The sequence below is a fragment of the Juglans microcarpa x Juglans regia genome, chromosome 3D, assembly GCF_004785595.1.
Source record: "Juglans microcarpa x Juglans regia isolate MS1-56 chromosome 3D, Jm3101_v1.0, whole genome shotgun sequence".
Taxonomy (NCBI): Eukaryota; Viridiplantae; Streptophyta; class Magnoliopsida; order Fagales; family Juglandaceae; genus Juglans; species Juglans microcarpa x Juglans regia.
The window spans coordinates 20,980,802-21,000,749 of NC_054598.1; the positions used below are offsets into that span (position 1 = coordinate 20,980,802).

The 19,948-nt window shown below is 39.4% G+C and overlaps 1 protein-coding gene across 2 annotated transcripts in view; it reads right to left on the minus strand.

The window, feature by feature from the left end:
- The window catches only part of LOC121256271, a 39,729-nt gene extending 20,204 nt beyond the window's left edge, over positions 1–19,525 (minus strand). The window contains exons 1-8 of one of the 2 annotated variants that reach the window (XM_041157007.1): positions 19,344–19,525; positions 17,837–18,443; positions 17,608–17,732; positions 17,430–17,524; positions 17,083–17,319; positions 16,215–16,305; positions 13,624–13,675; positions 12,778–12,843 (exon numbers count right to left, since the gene is read on the minus strand). In XM_041157007.1, the coding sequence (XP_041012941.1) occupies positions 12,778–12,843; positions 13,624–13,675; positions 16,215–16,305; positions 17,083–17,319; positions 17,430–17,524; positions 17,608–17,732; positions 17,837–18,420 (1,250 nt within the window). In that variant the 5' untranslated portion in view covers positions 18,421–18,443; positions 19,344–19,525. The remainder of the gene's footprint in view (positions 1–12,777; positions 12,844–13,623; positions 13,676–16,214; positions 16,306–17,082; positions 17,320–17,429; positions 17,525–17,607; positions 17,733–17,836; positions 18,444–19,343) is intronic. The other variant, XM_041157008.1, reaches the window with a different exon arrangement.
- Positions 19,526–19,948: the final 423 nt, after the last annotated feature.

Below are 19,948 nucleotides of genomic sequence, written 5' to 3' on the forward strand. Positions count from 1 at the left end.
GGCTGAGATCATTCTACTAAGTGCCTCCATGACAATGACAAACAAGAGTGGGGACAAAGGATCCCCTTGTCTAAAACCACGAGAGCTATTGAAAAAACCCACCAAATCGTCATTCACCAAAATTGAGAACTTCGTCGTTGATATGCACCACCTGATCCATGAGCACCATATCTCCCCAAAGTCACACCTCTCAAGCAAGTAAAGTAGGAAATCCCAATTGGCATGATCATAGGCCTTCTCCATATCCAACTTACATAAGATACCCCAGTTGCCAGATTTTAATCTACTATCTAGGCATTCGTTGGTGATGAGAATTGAGTCCAAAATTTGTCTACCCCTTACAAATACATTTTAGGGTTTCCTAATGATCCGCCCCAAAACCTCCCCAAGGTGATTTGCAAGTACCTTGGAAATAATCATGTACACTCCATTCACAAGACTAATGGGCATATAGTCCTTCACCTCCAATGCCCCAATCTTCTTGGGAATAAGCGCAATAAAAGTGGCGTTGAGGCTTTTCTCAAATTTTTCAACTGAATAAAATTCATGGAACACCTTTATTAGGTCCTCCTTCACCACATCCCAACATGATAGAAAAAATCCCATAGAAAATCCATCTAGATAAATGCTTTGTCTTTGATCATCCTCCTCACAACACCATGAACCTTTGTCTCCTCGAGGGGCCTCTCTACCCAAGAAACATGTTGCTGCTCGATGGACTCAAACGCTAGTCCATCAAGCTTGGGCCTCCACCCCACCTGTTCGGTAAGCAAATGTTCAAAGAAACAGCAATATGCTCTTGAATCAGACGGGCCTTCGTGCGAATAGCGCCATCTATGTTTAGCATCTCAATGGTATTAGTTCTCCTATGGGAATTGGTCACTCTGAAAAAACTTTGTGCTTCTATCTCCTTCTTTTAACGACAATACTCGTATTCTTGGCGCCAAGAGACCTCCTCCAATAAGGTAACCCTCTCTAATTCTGAAATTAACTCAATCTTCCGAGAGAATTCTTCCATAGAAAGAACCCAACCCTTCTGTACCCTCTCTAACTCTTGTAGCTCCGCCAACACGGACTTCTTAAGTTCGCCTATATCACTAAAAGATTGGGCATTCCAAAGCTTTCAGTTTGCCCGCAAAAATGAAACTAGGGGTGCCATGAATCTGGTATGAGGACCACCATTGCCTGACCCTCTTGACAAAACCTTATGTTTTTAGCCACAAATTTTCAAATTTAAAATACTGAGCCCCTCCTTGAATACCACCACAATCCAACAAGATAGGGAAATGATCAGAACAGAGGCGAGAAAGTTTGTTTTGACATAGCTCCGGATAGTGCATTTCCCACTCCAAGGAGACTAAGAATTTGTCCAATCGAGACCGCGTTTGGTTGTTAGACCATGTGTATGTTCCACCCATAAGAGGAATATCCACCAATACCAAATCAAAAATACACTCCGAAAATTCCATCATTGTTGGCCGCAACCTACTTTCTCTCAATCGTTCACTTGCGAATCTTATAACATTAAAGTTGCCACCACTACACCATGGTAGGTCCCACCAACTATGAACTCCAGCTAAAACATCCCATAACAATCTTCTATCGCTGTCCAAGTTCAGCCCATAGATACCAGCAACAGCCCACATGAAATTATCTTCTACACTCTTAAAGGAGCATGCCACTATGTACTCCCTGAGGTACTCCTCCATTTTCTCTACCACCCTTTTGTCCCACATAACGAATACTCCTCCTAAAGCCCCAACTGATGCAAGGAAAGCCCAATCCACATATAAACAGCTCCATAAGCTTCGAACAATACTTCTTGAAATGACTTTCAACTTAGTTTCCTACAAGCACACAAAGCAAGCTTTTTATCCGAAGTTGCTTATTACTTATTAGCCCCATTAATCCCTTGGACATTCCAAGATACAATCTTGGGCTTCATAAAGAAAGTAACGGCCCCCTCCCTTTGGATCTCTCTGCTTGAGCTGCCCTCGTAGTTAATAAACCATGTTAATCTCTTTAACTCCCCCTGTTTTTTATCCTGATTTATTAATCTAATCGCGTCCAACTTCGATGGCAATAAGCAAAGCGATAAATTGCTCCTCAAAACACTCATATTCAAGCCCCACACAGTGTTGGATTTCTAACAACTTATGTAAAACCCAATCAGAAGCACTAGGCTGACCCGGTAACAGATAGTTTAGGGGGTATGGGCTCCCCAACCATGTCAATCTTGCCCTTACTTGCCCACTACGACTCCACTGGCACCCTCATCTCCTCCTCAGCAAAGAGAGACATGCAATCCTCCTAAAAGAAGCCTTGCGTAGGCACTAGCATCTATGGAGGCCCTACATCAACACCCCCATCACTCCCAGCATCTATACACAGCACTCGGGCCCCATCCTCCTACTAAAAACCCTTCATCGGCGAGGATGTCACCTGAAAACCATTCATCGGCATTGTCTATCCATGTTGTGCAGGAGATCTGACACTCGGCGGTGAGGGAACGTCGGAAACCATTTCTAGTTCAGTTGTCGTTGCCTCCTCCACCATCTGCTTCACCATCGGAGCCTCTGTCAAGCGTTCCTCGGCCAATCGCAAGTCTATCGGAGCCTTCTCCGGCGAGGTTGCCTAGTTCCCGCCGGTGGAAGGCCCTACATCACCACCCCCTTTGCTTCTCCACAAGGGATGGGTCCCGATCTATTCCTTGCCTCTGTTTTGCTCCATGGGCTAAGGCCCAAGGGAGCGGCCCATTCTTTGCCAAGCCTTCAACTGTCCGTCAGCTTTCAAAGGCCCTAATGAGCCACTTGCCTCCAAGCCCATTTGATTAACACTTGACTGATTAGGACCATTTGCCTCCAAGCCCAGGCCCATGCCATAATTTCCCTCAACGCACCGTATTAATGAGTCCACTTTCTCCTGCAGTGCCATCAGATGTGATTTCACAACCAAGAGTGTTATGTGCACACCATCCTCTGCTAGACCGACATTGAACCTGCCACCACCTCCTTTCCACAGAGTACTTGTTATACCAGCTATGAGGAAGTTTTCTAGTCCCATAGTCATTGTTGTGTCTTACAGTGCCTCCTCTCTAAGCTGCCACAACACCCATTTATCCACCCTTGTTCCACTCATGAGACTGCACCGGCACCATTGTCTACACCAAGGCCTCCCTGTATGATCAAGTTTGTTGTTGATTCACCACCTCCAACAGCCTAAAAAATAGCCCACCTTTGTGCCGACTCCTATTTCCTCCCTCTTCTGCAAACTCCCACAGCTCCTCTGTGTGGCGCCCCCAATCCCCCTTATAAAAATACACAGGGATCGAGACGCCAGGATGGTGACAACACGGTCACACATCCCAACGAAGTGCCAGTGTGTGTAAATGCAACAGTGTTCAAATAAAATAACGCAGCGGATAGTCAACTAAGTACCAGAATTTAATTACAATCAAACATCAGTAAAGATTTAAATAGCAGTTATACAGTCATCCCTGAAAATATTTTACATTAGTTCTAAATGTACAAACGAGTGATCCTAGATCACTCCTCAGGCGGAGCCGTCTCCTCCGGCTCGCCCTCCTCCTCCTCAGCATCAAAATCTGCGACACCACAAAATGGTCTCGCAGGTAAGTATAACCCAAACAACAATATAATACAAAATGTATTAAATGCAACTAACATGCATGCACATGAAAACATGCATTTTCCACAAAACATCATTTTCCCGAAAATGATAAATTTCCAACACATACCAAAATCCCATTTTGGTCCAAATTATCCGTAAATCATTTTCCCAGAAAATGATTTACCCAAAAATCAACTCGCACTATTTTCCCAGAAAATAGTGCATTAATCCCAAATGCACCATGCATTATTTCCATATGCACCATGGTCTCCCCTATGGACCATCCGCACGTCCTGGCTTCGCAGCGGTGCTCAGTTCCGCGCTCAGCGCGTACGTGGCCAAGCACTCACACTACGCAACGAGCGATGCCCAGTTCCGCGCCCAGCGCGTACGTGGCCAGACATCCTCTAGTCCCCGCCAGCAGAAGGACCACGGAGTCGGCACGAGACCATCTCGTCCGATCCCATTGTCGCCCGGCGACAACCCAGGGGACGTTACTCAGTATATTCCGCTCCCGAGTAACCAGAGGAGCTCCACCGAGTTAATGCCCCATCTCGGCTTGGGGTCGTGATACACACGCACCAAAAATATTATCACATAAAATCATAGCTTTTCAAATCACATGAACATGAATGCAATACACGAAAACCCAGTTTTCTTTTACAAACATGATCATGCATGAAATAATGAAATGAACATGTACCAACACAATATCTAACATCCATCAATGAACAATACCAACAAATCCAACCAACCCATCAACAACCAATATCCAATTCAACCAAACAACTCCAATCACAAATCCATCCGACCCCCGAACTCCTCGGACTCAGTCCGGCATGCCAAAAATACAGTGAAATGGGTTAGTGCAAAAATACATTTAAATTACGAAAGTTCTTTGGAGAAATACTTACAGTGCAATATAATAATTTTCCGAGAATTGCGAAGTTGAAAAAAGCGACGTTTGAGCAACACCACAGTGTAAAATACACTGTGGCCGTGGGTCACAATTACCAACTTTCCAACGAGGACAAACGAAGACCCAAGATTGATAGGGTAGGGCCTAGGGAGGTCGGTGAAGCTAGTGGTGGTGGTGGTTTGCCGTGGGTGGCGGCGCAAGGGGCGGTTTTAAGCCCGAAAAGTGCAAATCGGAGATGGACTTGGTGGGGCTTCACCGGTGACGGATCGGAGCTGGGGTTGGGTCCAATGGGTTGCCAAGAGGCCGGGGATGAAGTGGTAGGAAGATGGTGGCCGGAGGTGGCGCGACGGCGGCGCAATGGAGGAAAACGTGCCGCGGCGTCGTGGGTTTCGTGGGCTTCGTGGAGGCTAACGGCGGCACGAACGGCGGTGATACTGGTGGGGTAGGACGGCCGGCGGCTGGGGAGTCTAATGGGCTGGGCGGTGACGACCACCGCCGGCGGACGGCGGCGCTGGGAGTAGACAAGGGAAACGGGCGGAGGAGAGGGGAGGAGAGAGAGGAATCGCGCGGGAGAGGAAGGAATAAGGAGAAAAGAAAAAAAGAAAAAAAAGAGGAAAAGAAAAAGGAGAGGAAAGAAAAAGAGGGAAAAAGAAATGAGGTCCAATCCTCATAACTTGGGTCACAAAAATGATCCAACGGAAACGATTTTAAAACCACAAGTTAAATAAAATAATTTAAACGTAATGGTAAAGTCAAATTGAAATAATTAAATCCCACGGTAATTAATTTAAATATTAAAAGCAATTTAAATGCACAACAATAAATAAATATTAAGAAAGCACATAAAAATTAATTTTCACCAAATAAAAATCATAGAAATAAACTCACAAAAATCCAACCAATTTAAAATAAGAGAAATTATTTTAATTACATAAAAATAATTCCTTCAGTAAAAATACACTAAAATACGGGGTGTTACATCCTCCCCCCTTAAAAAAAAATTTCGTCCACGAAATTGGCAAGGTCCACATTAAGACTAAGACAGGAATAAGATTCAACTAAGAGCAGACTAAGAACATACCGCCAAAATAGTCCGGCAAGGCCACTCTATAAGCAACAAGCGCAACCTTCTCTACGATCAGAAAATGGCCAACACATCTTGGACATCAACAATCGCCCAAATTGAGTTCTTCCCACTAGGAGTCCTCGGCAACCCTACCACAAAATCCATAGAAATATCATCCCACTTCCACTCTGGAATAGGGAGAGGTTGAAGTCTACCTTGATGCTCAACCTTAACTAGACGGCACGTGGCACATTCCTCAATGAGCATGGCACTATCCATCATACTCATTTTAGTCCCCCAATGACACATCACGACCAGTATTCCTAGAGTGACTGCTATCCAAAAATCTCATTTCCTCGAGAACCTTAATACAACATCCAATAAATTCCAATGATCAAAAGCCCTTACAATAATATGTGCCAACTGCAATCAACTCCTATGCTCCAACTTCTAAACCTTTATTGAATTCTACTATTGGAAACCTAATAGCCACTTCCAATGTTAACCATCAATAACAAATTGCACAACCAAATGATTAATCTCCAATTACAAATATCTTCTCAAAATTCAAGTCACCGTTAATTCTTCAAATCAGCACAACTTGAATTCCTGACTACAACAAAAATACCACGCTTCTGCTGCGCACTCTGATTCGCCACATGCATAAAACATTACGTTCTCATGAAACTAACACCATCGAGTACAAGGTGGCTCCACCCTACTAACCAAAACCCTTATCACAATTTGGTAGAAAAACACTCTCTCTCCCAAAACCACGAGTTATAACTCAAATTCCTCAATTAACTTCTGCTGCCTTGATCAAAATCGAATTCAAAAAAAAAAAAAAATACAACCATGATCAAAGACAGAAACCCAATATCAAATAACCTCAGCATCCCAAATTGAAAATAACCAACCTCAACCCAAAATACACTCATCTCTTCTAAGATAAGAAACATACTTTAAAAGACTCAATTCCAACCTAGCGAATCAAAAAGAGTGCCTAGAGACTTCTACCTAACAACCTAAACCCGAAAGCTCACCAACTACATTCTAAACATCCTCTAATCTAACGGTGACTAAACTCACAGCGAACCACCATTGACTTCACCAAAACATTAACAAAACTTCCTTGGTAACTCGCCCACCTATTTCTACTCCAATAAGCTAGTATTAACACAACTAGTTCCTTCAATAGCACATCACTATTAAACCTCAGGGCAAACCATACTGATCAAATCTCCAATCTACCCAAAGCCATTGCAAAGCACCCAAGGACCCTAATGCTTTATTACCCCCACATACTTGATCATATTATCCACTGTTGATGCCTAAGCTTCAAATATCTTTTCATATACCATACGTGACATCCCATCAATCTCACTTCAAGTTAAATAACAATGTCCTTCATTCAACCAACTAGATGCTCAAACTCCAAAAGAAAGTATAACCTTAAAATTTAAATTCCTAGGTAACCTCGAGTCACAATTAATTCCTGAAGATAATCACAACAACTATTCCCAACCATGATTCAGTGAGTAACCCACTTCAATTGCACACTTCGATCAACTCCCCAAAAACTCCAAGCCAAAGTCTCTTGAATTACTACTATTGGGTTGACTCCTCTTCCTCACCAACCAAAACCACTTCTTTCAAACCAAATGAGACTAGGACCTATACTCTCCGAAATCCATAACCACTCACCACTACTATACATCAATCTTACGCACCCTTAGCCAAAACCAATAATCCTCCAAACGTGCAGGTGGTCATCATTACCATTTCCATCACTGAACCTATATCCTCGAAATCAATAAGAATCATTTCTTTAATCGTCACCATCTATTATCCTTAAAATTGATATGGATTAAATCCTCAACCTGACACTGTAACCTCAAGCTAAAAACAATTATTAACTGAACTAGATCAACATCCTCCATTTCCAAAGAAATTTTCCCCAAAAAAAAAAAATTTTCATATCAATAACTCAACTCAGATCCATCCTATTTTAATTCAGCCATTCAACTCTGCAATTCTAAAACCTTAACCCAAATATAAATCATTTCCTGAAATCCTCAAGATCGATGAACTCAAATCTAAAACATTCGCCTTATAAAACTTGTAAATTCTAAAAACCCCAAATGTTATCAAATTGCTTATCGAGGTCGGCAAGATCAAAAACTTCTAGTCTAAGTAATCTCTTAATTGCTTGTTGAACCTACCAGCTTAAATCCCATTAACTTATTTTCTAAAAAAAAAAACTATGGGGCCACAAACCTTAGATGAACATCTCATAAATCTAACATTGACATTCGTTGAACTTACAACCCCCTACCTCAAAGACTCATTACCTAAATTCTACGGAACCTAAATCCTCAATTATCCTAAGCAATTAAAAACTATTCCCCTCCTTAGCAACAACTTGAATACCTAATCCAAAGAGTTCTCCCAGATCCTGATATTCGAGCCTGGATATTAAAACAACCAATCACCAAGAGTTCAGGCCTACTATACCAATGTTTAAGCCTAACAATGGCCTTCTCAGTCGTACCATCTTCCTGTCATAACATAACCCTTAACCCACCTTTCAATTTCGAACAAAACAAAATAAAATAAAATTCCATAAATAAAATAACGTACGACAAAATGCATAAAACCAATGAAGTAGTTCACCATAAAATAAATATAACAATAAAATAATCCGCCATAAAATAAAACAATTAAATTAAAATGACATACAAATAAATAAATAAATAACAAAATTATTATACAATAAAATAAATAAACACCAAAATTATTATACATTAAAATAAATAAACAACAGAATTATTATACAATAAAATAAATAAAGCCGATAAAACCATACTCAACCAAAGGTAAACACTAATTAAAACAATAAAATCAAATAACGTCAATTAACATCAATTAACATAAAATAAAATAGTAATAAACTCATAATATAAAATAAATAACTTAACTTGCACCACTTAAACAAAAATTTTATTATTTTAAAATAATAAAAATAATTTTCTGGTACTATCCTAAGGGACATGTGGTTTTACCCAGAGCCGAACTGCTCTGATACCACCTGTGGCGCCCCCAATCCCCCTTATAAAAATACACAGGGATCGAGACGCCAGGATGGTGACAACACGGTCACACATCCCAACGAAGTGCCAGTGTGTGTAAATGCAACAGTGTTCAAATAAAATAACGCAGCGGATAGTCAACTAAGTACCAGAATTTAATTACAATCAAACATCAGTAAAGATTTAAATAGCAGTTATACAGTCATCCCTGAAAATATTTTACATTAGTTCTAAATGTACAAACGAGTGATCCTAGATCACTCCTCAGGCGGAGCCGTCTCCTCCGGCTCGCCCTCCTCCTCCTCAGCATCAAAATCTGCGACACCACAAAATGGTCTCGCAGGTAAGTATAACCCAAACAACAATATAATACAAAATGTATTAAATGCAACTAACATGCATGCACATGAAAACATGCATTTTCCACAAAACATCATTTTCCCGAAAATGATAAATTTCCAACACACACCAAAATCCCATTTTGGTCCAAATTATCCGTAAATCATTTTCCCAGAAAATGATTTACCCAAAAATCAACTCGCACTATTTTCCCAGAAAATAGTGCATTAATCCCAAATGCACCATGCATTATTTCCATATGCACCATGGTCTCCCCTATGGACCATCCGCACGTCCTGGCTTCGCAGCGGTGCTCAGTTCCGCGCCCAGCGCGTACGTGGCCAAGCACTCACACTACGCAACGAGCGATGCCCAGTTCCGCGCCCAGCGCGTACGTGGCCAGACATCCTCTAGTCCCCGCCAGCAGAAGGACCACGGAGTCGGCACGAGACCATCTCGTCCGATCCCATTGTCGCCCGGCGACAACCCAGGGGACGTTACTCAGTATATTCCGCTCCCGAGTAACCAGAGGAGCTCCACCGAGTTAATGCCCCATCTCGGCTTGGGGTCGTGATACACACGCACCAAAAATATTATCACATAAAATCATAGCTTTTCAAATCACATGAACATGAATGCAATACACGAAAACCCAGTTTTCTTTTACAAACATGATCATGCATGAAATAATGAAATGAACATGTACCAACACAATATCTAACATCCATCAATGAACAATACCAACAAATCCAACCAACCCATCAACAACCAATATCCAATTCAACCAAATCAACCAAACAACTCCAATCACAAATCCATCCGACCCCCGAACTCCTCGGACTCAGTCCGGCATGCCAAAAATACAGTGAAATGGGTTAGTGCAAAAATACATTTAAATTACGAAAGTTCTTTGGAGAAATACTTACAGTGCAATATAATAATTTTCCGAGAATTGCGAAGTTGAAAAAAGCGACGTTTGAGCAACACCACAGTGTAAAATACACTGTGGCCGTGGGTCACAATTACCAACTTTCCAACGAGGACAAACGAAGACCCAAGATTGATAGGGTAGGGCCTAGGGAGGTCGGTGAAGCTAGTGGTGGTGGTGGTTTGCCGTGGGTGGCGGCGCAAGGGGCGGTTTTAAGCCCGAAAAGTGCAAATCGGAGATGGACTTGGTGGGGCTTCACCGGTGACGGATCGGAGCTGGGGTTGGGTCCAATGGGTTGCCAAGAGGCCGGGGATGAAGTGGTAGGAAGATGGTGGCCGGAGGTGGCGCGACGGCGGCGCAATGGAGGAAAACGTGCCGCGGCGTCGTGGGTTTCGTGGGCTTCGTGGAGGCTAACGGCGGCACGAACGGCGGTGATACTGGTGGGGTAGGACGGCCGGCGGCTGGGGAGTCTAATGGGCTGGGCGGTGACGACCACCGCCGGCGGACGGCGGCGCTGGGAGTAGACAAGGGAAACGGGCGGAGGAGAGGGGAGGAGAGAGAGGAATCGCGCGGGAGAGGAAGGAATAAGGAGAAAAGAAAAAAAGAAAAAAAAGAGGAAAAGAAAAAGGAGAGGAAAGAAAAAGAGGGAAAAAGAAATGAGGTCCAATCCTCATAACTTGGGTCACAAAAATGATCCAACGGAAACGATTTTAAAACCACAAGTTAAATAAAATAATTTAAACGTAATGGTAAAGTCAAATTGAAATAATTAAATCCCACGGTAATTAATTTAAATATTAAAAGCAATTTAAATGCACAACAATAAATAAATATTAAGAAAGCACATAAAAATTAATTTTCACCAAATAAAAATCATAGAAATAAACTCACAAAAATCCAACCAATTTAAAATAAGAGAAATTATTTTAATTACATAAAAATAATTCCTTCAGTAAAAATACACTAAAATACGGGGTGTTACACTCTGTCATCCTCCTCCATCCCTAACCCTCCATCTCTTCTAGTATAAACATAAAACTACGTCTACCACCACCATTGTACTCCACTAAAGCCATGTAGTGACCGCGAGCATTTGAACACCTCTGCACAATGAAGCTTCTGTTCCCTTCCCTTGTTATGGTGTAAAAATCCTTTTTTCGCCCTTCAGGCAATTCTCCAGCATTTTGGCAAACCGTTGCACCATGGACATCCCCAGCCTCATCTCTTTCACTACCTTCCAGCTCCTCTCAATGATAAACATGGAGCTTCCATCCTTCGACAATGCAAACACTTTTGATTCTATCACTAAGGCTGCATTTGGATGTTGAGGTGATCTCAAATGATCTGAGTTGATCTGTGGATAGTGGGGATTTGTGGTCCCATTGAGATATGTTTGAATGTAAATAGGTTGAAATATGTGTTTGAATATATGAAGTAGGTTGAGATGAGTGTAACTTTTTTATGGAAGTTGAAAAAGTAGTGGGTCCCATTAATGATTAGTTTGAGTGGGTTGAGCTCACTTTGGCAACCAAACACAGCCTCAATGTTTTGGGAATCCCATAATCACTCTAATCTCACCCAAAACTCAACACTCAAGCCTTAATCTCGCCGTTAAAACCCACCATCCATCATTGAAATCTTGGTTGTACCCAACTAGTTACATGCTAACGAATAATCAACTACATGATTCAAGAAGCACCATAAAGATGATTCAGTGGGAAAATAAAAATGGTAAGATCTCTCAATTCACAAATCACTCATATCTCCTATGTATTATGACATATGTAGGATCGCCTCATTATCATCCGGCAACATGCATGAAAAGTCTATTGTTGCACATCAACAACTCCATGAGAATCATCCCCAATAAAAGCAATGCTAAATGCCGAGGATATACCTTCCCTTAACATGGTGCCATAATATTGAAGAGGCAGCCAGTGTAATAATGTGGTAACTAACATCCACTCCTTTTTCTAGGTTTTATGTATCCACAAACCCATAAATGAGTAGAATTTCTACAAAGCAATCAATATCAGATTCTGCTTCTCATAATATTAATTAGATTCTTAAAACAGAAATATGCAGTTTAGCTCTATGTTGGTTTCTATAATGGACTACAGAAATCTTAATGGACTACAGAAATCTTAAGAAAGTTTCTAGCTGCAACTTCAAGAATGCTTAGTTTGCTCACTTCTATTTTATTGGTGTTATTGCCCTGAAATTCAGCTAGCAAAACAGCTATTGCCAAAACCATTTACATGATTATACAATACAAACTGATTGAAGAGACTGAATAAATTAAGAACCCCTTTTTTTTCTCTTTGATAAGTTGAAAATAAGTTAGAGAAACTATAAGACCAATCTGAGATTAAAATCAGCAATAGAGGGAAGGGAAAAAAAAAGGAATTACTATGACTATTTTCGTCAGTAAAGTTTTTGACAATTAGTCGATGCGTTTTTTTATTAGTAGTTGATGAATTTTGGGCTCCAAGGAAGGCACTTCACTGAAAATAACCAAATCACAAGAACATATAACCATTCAATACCTTTTGTACACACATAGGATGAAAGTTAAAGCTTCTAGTACAATTGTAGCAAAATTCAACCTCAGTGGAACCACTGAACTTTTAATACATCTGTAACCGACAGAATTTCCACATCATGGGCTAAAGACCTTGGAAGAGACAAGGAACCAGCTTAGATCCTCAAAGATAAAAACCAACCATAGCAGTTTCAAGAAAATGCCAAGAAGAGGGGGGCATCCATGATTTTTTCTTCTATATATATAGAAAACTTACCAACCCACCTGCCACGAATACTTGTATAAGCATTTTTTGGACCATCAGAAGTTGGTATCTTCCCCAATATTATCCTGTGATGCATTATACACATAGATGTCAAGCGAGGGTGAAGTTAGAGTTCAGGGTGAAGAGATCATGCCAAAGGGTATCAAAAGATAGATCACGGATACAATCCTCCTACAAGCATGCTTATCATTTGTCACAATATTCAAGTCCGACCAATTAGTAAATAGCACTCTCTTATCTCCACATGTTTTGCAAAATTTCCTAAGATCTATGTGCAGCCAATTACATGTACCCCGAAAACAATTCTAAGCATCAAGAATATACTAACTGAGAAGTTTTTTCTCTTTCTGAATAGGTGTCCCTCTAGTATCCATCCTGAGTACTAGGATTGTGCATTTTTGGCAATAAAGCTTTACTAATTATAGAAAAAATTATTTCAGAACAAATAGAACAGCAGATAAACAGCCCAGACTAAATCATGAAAAACCCTTATAAAAGTTTTTAATAATGCACATAATGGCATTTAAATCAAGAAATATACAGCAGACAAGCTCAAAACTTTGTGGACTCACACAAGACTTGAGGCAATAAACTTTTGCAATAACATACAATATTCAACTATTTTTACATGATCAATAGGTTTCAGAAAGCAAACATGAAGTGTACTTCAGTGACAAAATAACTTATCTGTACAATATATAGAAGACACACCTAGTGTATTCTAAAGTGAAAGCTCACAATTTTAAGTTAGCATATTAAACCTTTTTTTTTTTCATAAGTAAGTTAGCATATTAAACCTTAAATGCACATAATGGAGAAAACACGGACAAGAATCAATTTATGACCTGTTATCCGATTCAATGCGTACAGAAGGCCCAGTGTATTTTACCCGATCACCTGGGAAAAGATGGAGGAACAAGAAAATGATTAGAACCAATTCTGAGAAGAGACCACATATTTCAAAAAATAAGTACAATTTTTTTATAGTTAATCAAGAAGTTCTATTTATAATAAAAGGCATAGCAAAGTACACAAGACGTACACGAGTCAAACCTAACTAGTTGAGGTCCCATTGTTACTCTCATTAATTTTATGTGTATTGGCAGATTTATCTAGAGGCTGTCCAGCTTGTTTTATGGTACATTTTTTTTTTTTTGATAAGTAAGAGATAAACTTTATTGATGTGAATGAAATAGGCATGTACCAAGTACACAGGAAGTATACAAAAGAACACCTAAATACATTCTAAGAACGATGAATTAAGGACAAGAATTCATGAATATCATCCCCGTTTAATACAATAGCGGAAAACCAAAGCAATAAAGAATGTAGAAAAAAATTCTTCAGCTCCACCATTGTTCGTTCCTTGTCTTCAAAACAGTGCACATTCCTTTCCGTCCAAATACACCACATGATACACGACGGAATCATCCTCCAAACTGCTGCCACTTGATGACTGCCTTGCGATTTTCTCTAACAACCCATCAAATCCACCACCCTCATAGGCATTACCCAAGCAACACCAACCCTTCAAAAGATCTCATCCCACAACCCCCTTGCTACGTCACAATGTAGTAAAAGATGATCTACCGATTCTCCATTCTTTTTACACATGTAACACCAATCCAACACTACACATCCTATCTTCCTCAAGTTGTCCGCAGTCAAGAATTTTATGGTACATTAGTGGGTTTTAGTCTTTTTTTATTGCTAAACAAGATTTTATTGATCAAAAGAATAAGCAAAAGCCCAAGTATACGGGACATATACAAGAGCAATGCCTAAGCTTGCTTAGTTTATAGATACAAGGAATTCATGAAACGAGAAGGCATGAAAATCAATTACAATCAACCAATGGAGCAAAGTATTGAAAAATAGATTTCTAAGCCCATCCATTAACCACACTTGATCTTCAAAACTTCTTTCATTCCTCTCCCCCCAAATACACCACCATAAACATATTGAAACCATCTTCCAAATTAAGGCGATCTGAGAGTTACCCTGAATGGCTTTCCAAGAAGCTAGGAGGTCCACTACCTGTCTCGGCATCACCCACGCTAATCCCACCCGAGCAAAATCTTCATTCCACAATGTCCAAGCAATCTCACAATGAAGTAGTAGACGGTCAACCGACTATCACTCTTTTTGCACATACAACACCAATCCATGACTTGAAGTAGTGTTTGGAGGTCGGGCATGTCAACCCAAATCTACTCAACCCCATGTTGGAGCACCATGTTTGCATATGTATAAGAAGATACCATATGACATGGCAAAGAGCTACAATGTGTCATACTAGATACAATTTAGCCGAATAAATTAATTAATTTGGACCTTAAAGAAAATTAAAAGTTATACGTCAATTGTCTGTTCTCCACTCATTGAAAAATAAAATCTTCTTTTTTTATTAGCTCTGGGTGCCCAAAACAAAGTCTCTACTAACCCCGGGGGTGCACAAGCCCCCGACAGGAATTTCTCGCAAGTGCACCTCGGGTAATCCAAGTAAAAATTCCCCCAGTTTGATGGCCCCTAGAAATTATTTGCACCCAAGGGTTTGAACCTTAAAACCTAGAAGAAGCATGCCTGCAAGACCAAGTCTCTTACCACTTGAGCCAACCCTAGGGACTATTGAAGATTTGGGTATGTTTGGGGCATGGGATGAGACATAATTCTCATCTCATCTCATCATTATAATTTTCCCAAACTCCCACACAAAATATAATAAACAATTCAACTTTTTCAAATCTCAATTCAACTTTTTCAAATCTCAAAACAATAATAATATTTTAAAATAATATTTTAAACTTTCATCTAAAACCAAAAATTCTCAACTCACTCCCCAAACCTACCCAAAATCTTATCCAAACTAAGCCTAGTACTCTCCCTCTTTCCTTATAATTAATTTCCCTCTTTTCTTTTTTCTGAGCGGGTATTTACAAGTGGATGGAATAAGAGCAACAACAGCATATTAGATTTCAGCAGGTCAAGCCTAGGATACAAAAGGTTCCACTTTAAAGAGAGTTAAATTACCATGCTAGATGACAATTATAACAACCTGGCTTCATTTGGGTCTTAGTACCAAATCCCACATCCATGCTCAAAATGATGATTTGCACTCTCACAACACTCACCTTTAACATATCTCTGAATATATATTTATTATGTGTTAAATAACATAGAATTACCAACCACATATGTAACAAGCTATTAAAGAAAACCATACCCTCCATGTAAGAGGTAAAACACAAAGCAACACAGCAGTTTTTTATATAGGATAAAAAATATTAAGCCCAAAAAAGGTGTTCCCCCAGTACAAATAAAGTATACAAGAGATTCGCTTAACTTTTTTTTATTTTTTGACAAGTATAAGAGATTCACCAACTATGAAAAGAAAACATTTCTAGCATGAAGATCTTAGGTAGTTGAAATATATTACCTTTCTTTAGTGGGCGCCTAGATTTATCAGAACATTCAACAGTCTCGGACTTTGTGGACTCTGAGCAACTCTCAGATTCTCCAGAGACCCTCTGCCACAAATGTAATTCCAAAATGACAAGTAGATCATGGTATGTGGTCCATATAAATTAAAGTAAGACTCCATACATACTAGTACAAGTATTTCAAGACCACGAAAAAGAACACAAAAATGCTACCACTTGTAACAAAACAACATTTTTTATCGCTAAACAAAACTATATTGATTATAAGAACACGTAAGAGCCTTAGTAAACAACATAGAAAAGAATATATAAGATCATTGCCTTGAACTAACTGGCTGAGGCATTAACAGCGCACATGAAATGTCTATTTGCACTAAAGATATATCATAGCAATATCATGCCATTAATCCTTCTTCTTAGTTTACACAGCATCACAAATTTCTTCTTTTTTTTTTTTTATAAGTACAAATTTCTTCATTTTATCACTTCTTTTTTAAAGGATAAAAAAGGCAAACCAAATAGTTATGAATCAAACATTCACTACAAACTTGACTCGTGATCCTTTTTTCTTCTAAAAACAACGAATTGCTGCCGACACTCAAAATCAGCTCACCAAATCCACCACTTACAAAATCTTCCATTCTCTTTTCAGCTCTTAAAACCTTAGAAAGGGAAAGATTTTTACGGAAAACACCTAGATAAAGACACATTGTGAAATGATGCGATTCACTCAAATTTTAAACCATCGTGTAATATTACAGTTTCAGCTACACCAAATATTTTTTTGACAAGTAAAAAAATCAGTGCAGCTGAAACTGTAGCCACTAGTCAATATCAAATCCCAATACCCCAAAAAGGCAATACCTTTTCAAATTCTTCAAGGCTGTATGGAATAAGCTTCTTTAAAGCTGCTTCAGCAGTTGCTTGTACATCAACTTCCTCATTATCACTACCATCTGCATTTGCCTCACCACTGCTAGACCACGCTTCTTCATTGCTCATATCATTTTCATCCTCAGCTTCTGATTCTGAAGTACACTCTTCCCCAGATTCTGCATCATTATCTGATTCACACTCAGACGCAGAATCATCACCAAAATCCTGAGCCAGTATCAAACAGAGAAATGATATTTAAATCCTACCTTAATCTATGATAAAACAAAGAGTTCAAAATTGAATAGAAAAAATTATCAAAACTGTCACCATCTTACATAAGGAGCAAGAACATTGCTGTCAAGGACCAGTAGGGGAATTTGCAGATCCCGAGCAAGTGATCTCACTAGTCTCTCTCGGTAAAGTTCAGTGCCTGTGGAAATATTAGTTCTTCCCTTCTATTAAGAAAAAGTTAACATAGTTGTCTTGAAAATTTGGACAGGGTCAATGACCAACCTGGAATGCTCTGAAGCAATATTCTCCCACTTGAAGAAGTTAACCGAGCACCATAAGAAGCAGCAAGCTTCTTATGTTTTAAATGAGAGGCAGCACATTCCACCAAAAGATTTTTGTTGTCTTCACTATAAAAGAGGAAATATTAAACAAAACTTCAAATTACTGAAACATATCATAAACTAGTGATTCTATGTGATCATTATTAGAGATATGAGCAAATAGTAAATACTTAAGGTAATAAGGAAATGTCTCCCAAGATACTGATATCTTCTCCCATGGAACAATCCTCCACAAAAACTCATTTTTGAACTTCTCACGTCTGGTCAAAAAAGGTGATTCCTTCTTCTTAATCTCAATAGCAAGCTTCTCATTGGCAAGCCATTCTTGTTGATCTTGTTCCCCAAGCTGAGCATGTGCATCAGAACGCCTCACAACTTCGCTAGATTTTTCTCGCCGTATCTTTCCCTTATCAATGTTATTTCCATCTTTGATGGGGATATGTTTCTCCTCGCTCGCATTCCTTCCATCACCTTCAGAACTATAGACACGTAGCTGACAACTCTTTATACACATCCAAAGCCTCCCATGCAAACCACTGTAAATACCACCAGCAGCAAAACCTCTGGATGTTACAGAATCTAAAAAATGTCTTTTGATCAAACTATTATGTGAAGAGTAGCTTCTTGTCAAAGATGTATGACTCAAAGAGTGAGTATAAGCATGTTCCCTGCAGTTGGCCCAATTCCAATCTTTGGGTGGCCGAAACACAAACCCCCATCTTTGGTGCCTACACTTTATTCTCCTTGCATACATTGCGGCCTCTTCTTTCCAACTAACTGCACCACACTGTATACTTCAATTAGTTTACTGTTAATTCATGAAGTTATGATTAAAATGCAAAAAATCACCCCCATTAACCTGGTGGATTCAAGTAAAAAAGGGGTTGTTCATATCTGATTGGCTCAACTCCGTTATTCACAATGTGCGTGTATCAAAAAAACAAATGAAATTTCCTCACATGAAGCAAGAAATATGCCACAAGAAAGACCACAAGAGCTATATGGCCAGCTATTTTCAGCGATGGCATGGATCCCACAAAGGGAGTTCACTTTAGCCCACCCAAAAGAGAAACTCAGAGCAAACATTAGCAGCATCAAGAGGTTTATCTTTCAATTTATTTGTTGGAAAAAATTAAGAGTATTTCAACCCCCCTTTTTTATCCAATGCTGAATTGCTAACATGCATTTAATGGACGTTTTGTTTTCTGTTTCTCGTGGAAAATCCGTTTTCTAAATTTGTACATCACTTACCTTTCTTAATCACAGAACCGACCATGTGTTTTCTCGTTTACTTCTTCCTCTTTTTAATGTTCTATGATGAAGGACACAAAGACAAATGTTGCACACACAAACACTAATCAACAAGTTTTATAAGAATTCTATAAATTTCCAATATTGTTCCCAAGAGCTACTTTCTGCGTAATCAGTTTGAAAACAACATTACCAAAAACATTTTGAATCTTTAAATACTTTTCCTCGTTCCTCGGCTTTCTCATCCTCAATACACAAAAGCTTAAAACTTTCCGCCTCTTTCTTTGCTTACATCACTTTTTGAGTAATAACGAAAGTGAAAAGAAACAAAAGCATACGAACTCAATCCGTTTTCGGATAAATCACCGCCCAATGGGAGAGAGAGAGAGAGAGAGAGAGAGAGAGAGAGAGAGAGGACGGACATACCTCGTTTGCAGGGCTCTGTGAAATCCTAGATTGGGTCCGTGGCCATAAGAGAGAAATAGAGCGCTAAAATCGGAAGGCGGGGTATAAAGAAGGTGCGGGAGGACCGTTTAGTAAGGATTAAGGAAGAGAGAAGGTGTGGGATTCTTGAGAGTGTAAGCGTCTGGAAGGGTGAATGCCAGAATGGCTACTCGACATTATGCGTAGTGCAGGTTTGACATGTCGTGGGTTTACACTTCAGGATGGATGGGTCCGCTTCAAGGCCCAAAGGAAAATTATAGTTGGCCCGGCCTTACTTTGCCATATGATTGATCTCCTTTTCGCAGTTTTGGGCCTTTTCATATGAAAAATGCTTTTCTTGTTTTTTTTCCAGTAATTTCAACTTCATTAAATAAGATTTCGTTTGAAATCTTCTCTCATTTCAATTCATTTCAATTTATCATTATAATTTTTTTAAATTTTAATACAAAATATAATAAACAACTCAATTTTTTCAAATCCTAAAATAATAATAATATTAAAAAATAATATTTTAATAATATTTTATCATATCAACTCAACTCAACTCAGTTTAACATTCAAACGCAGTCTAAATATCTCAAATCAAA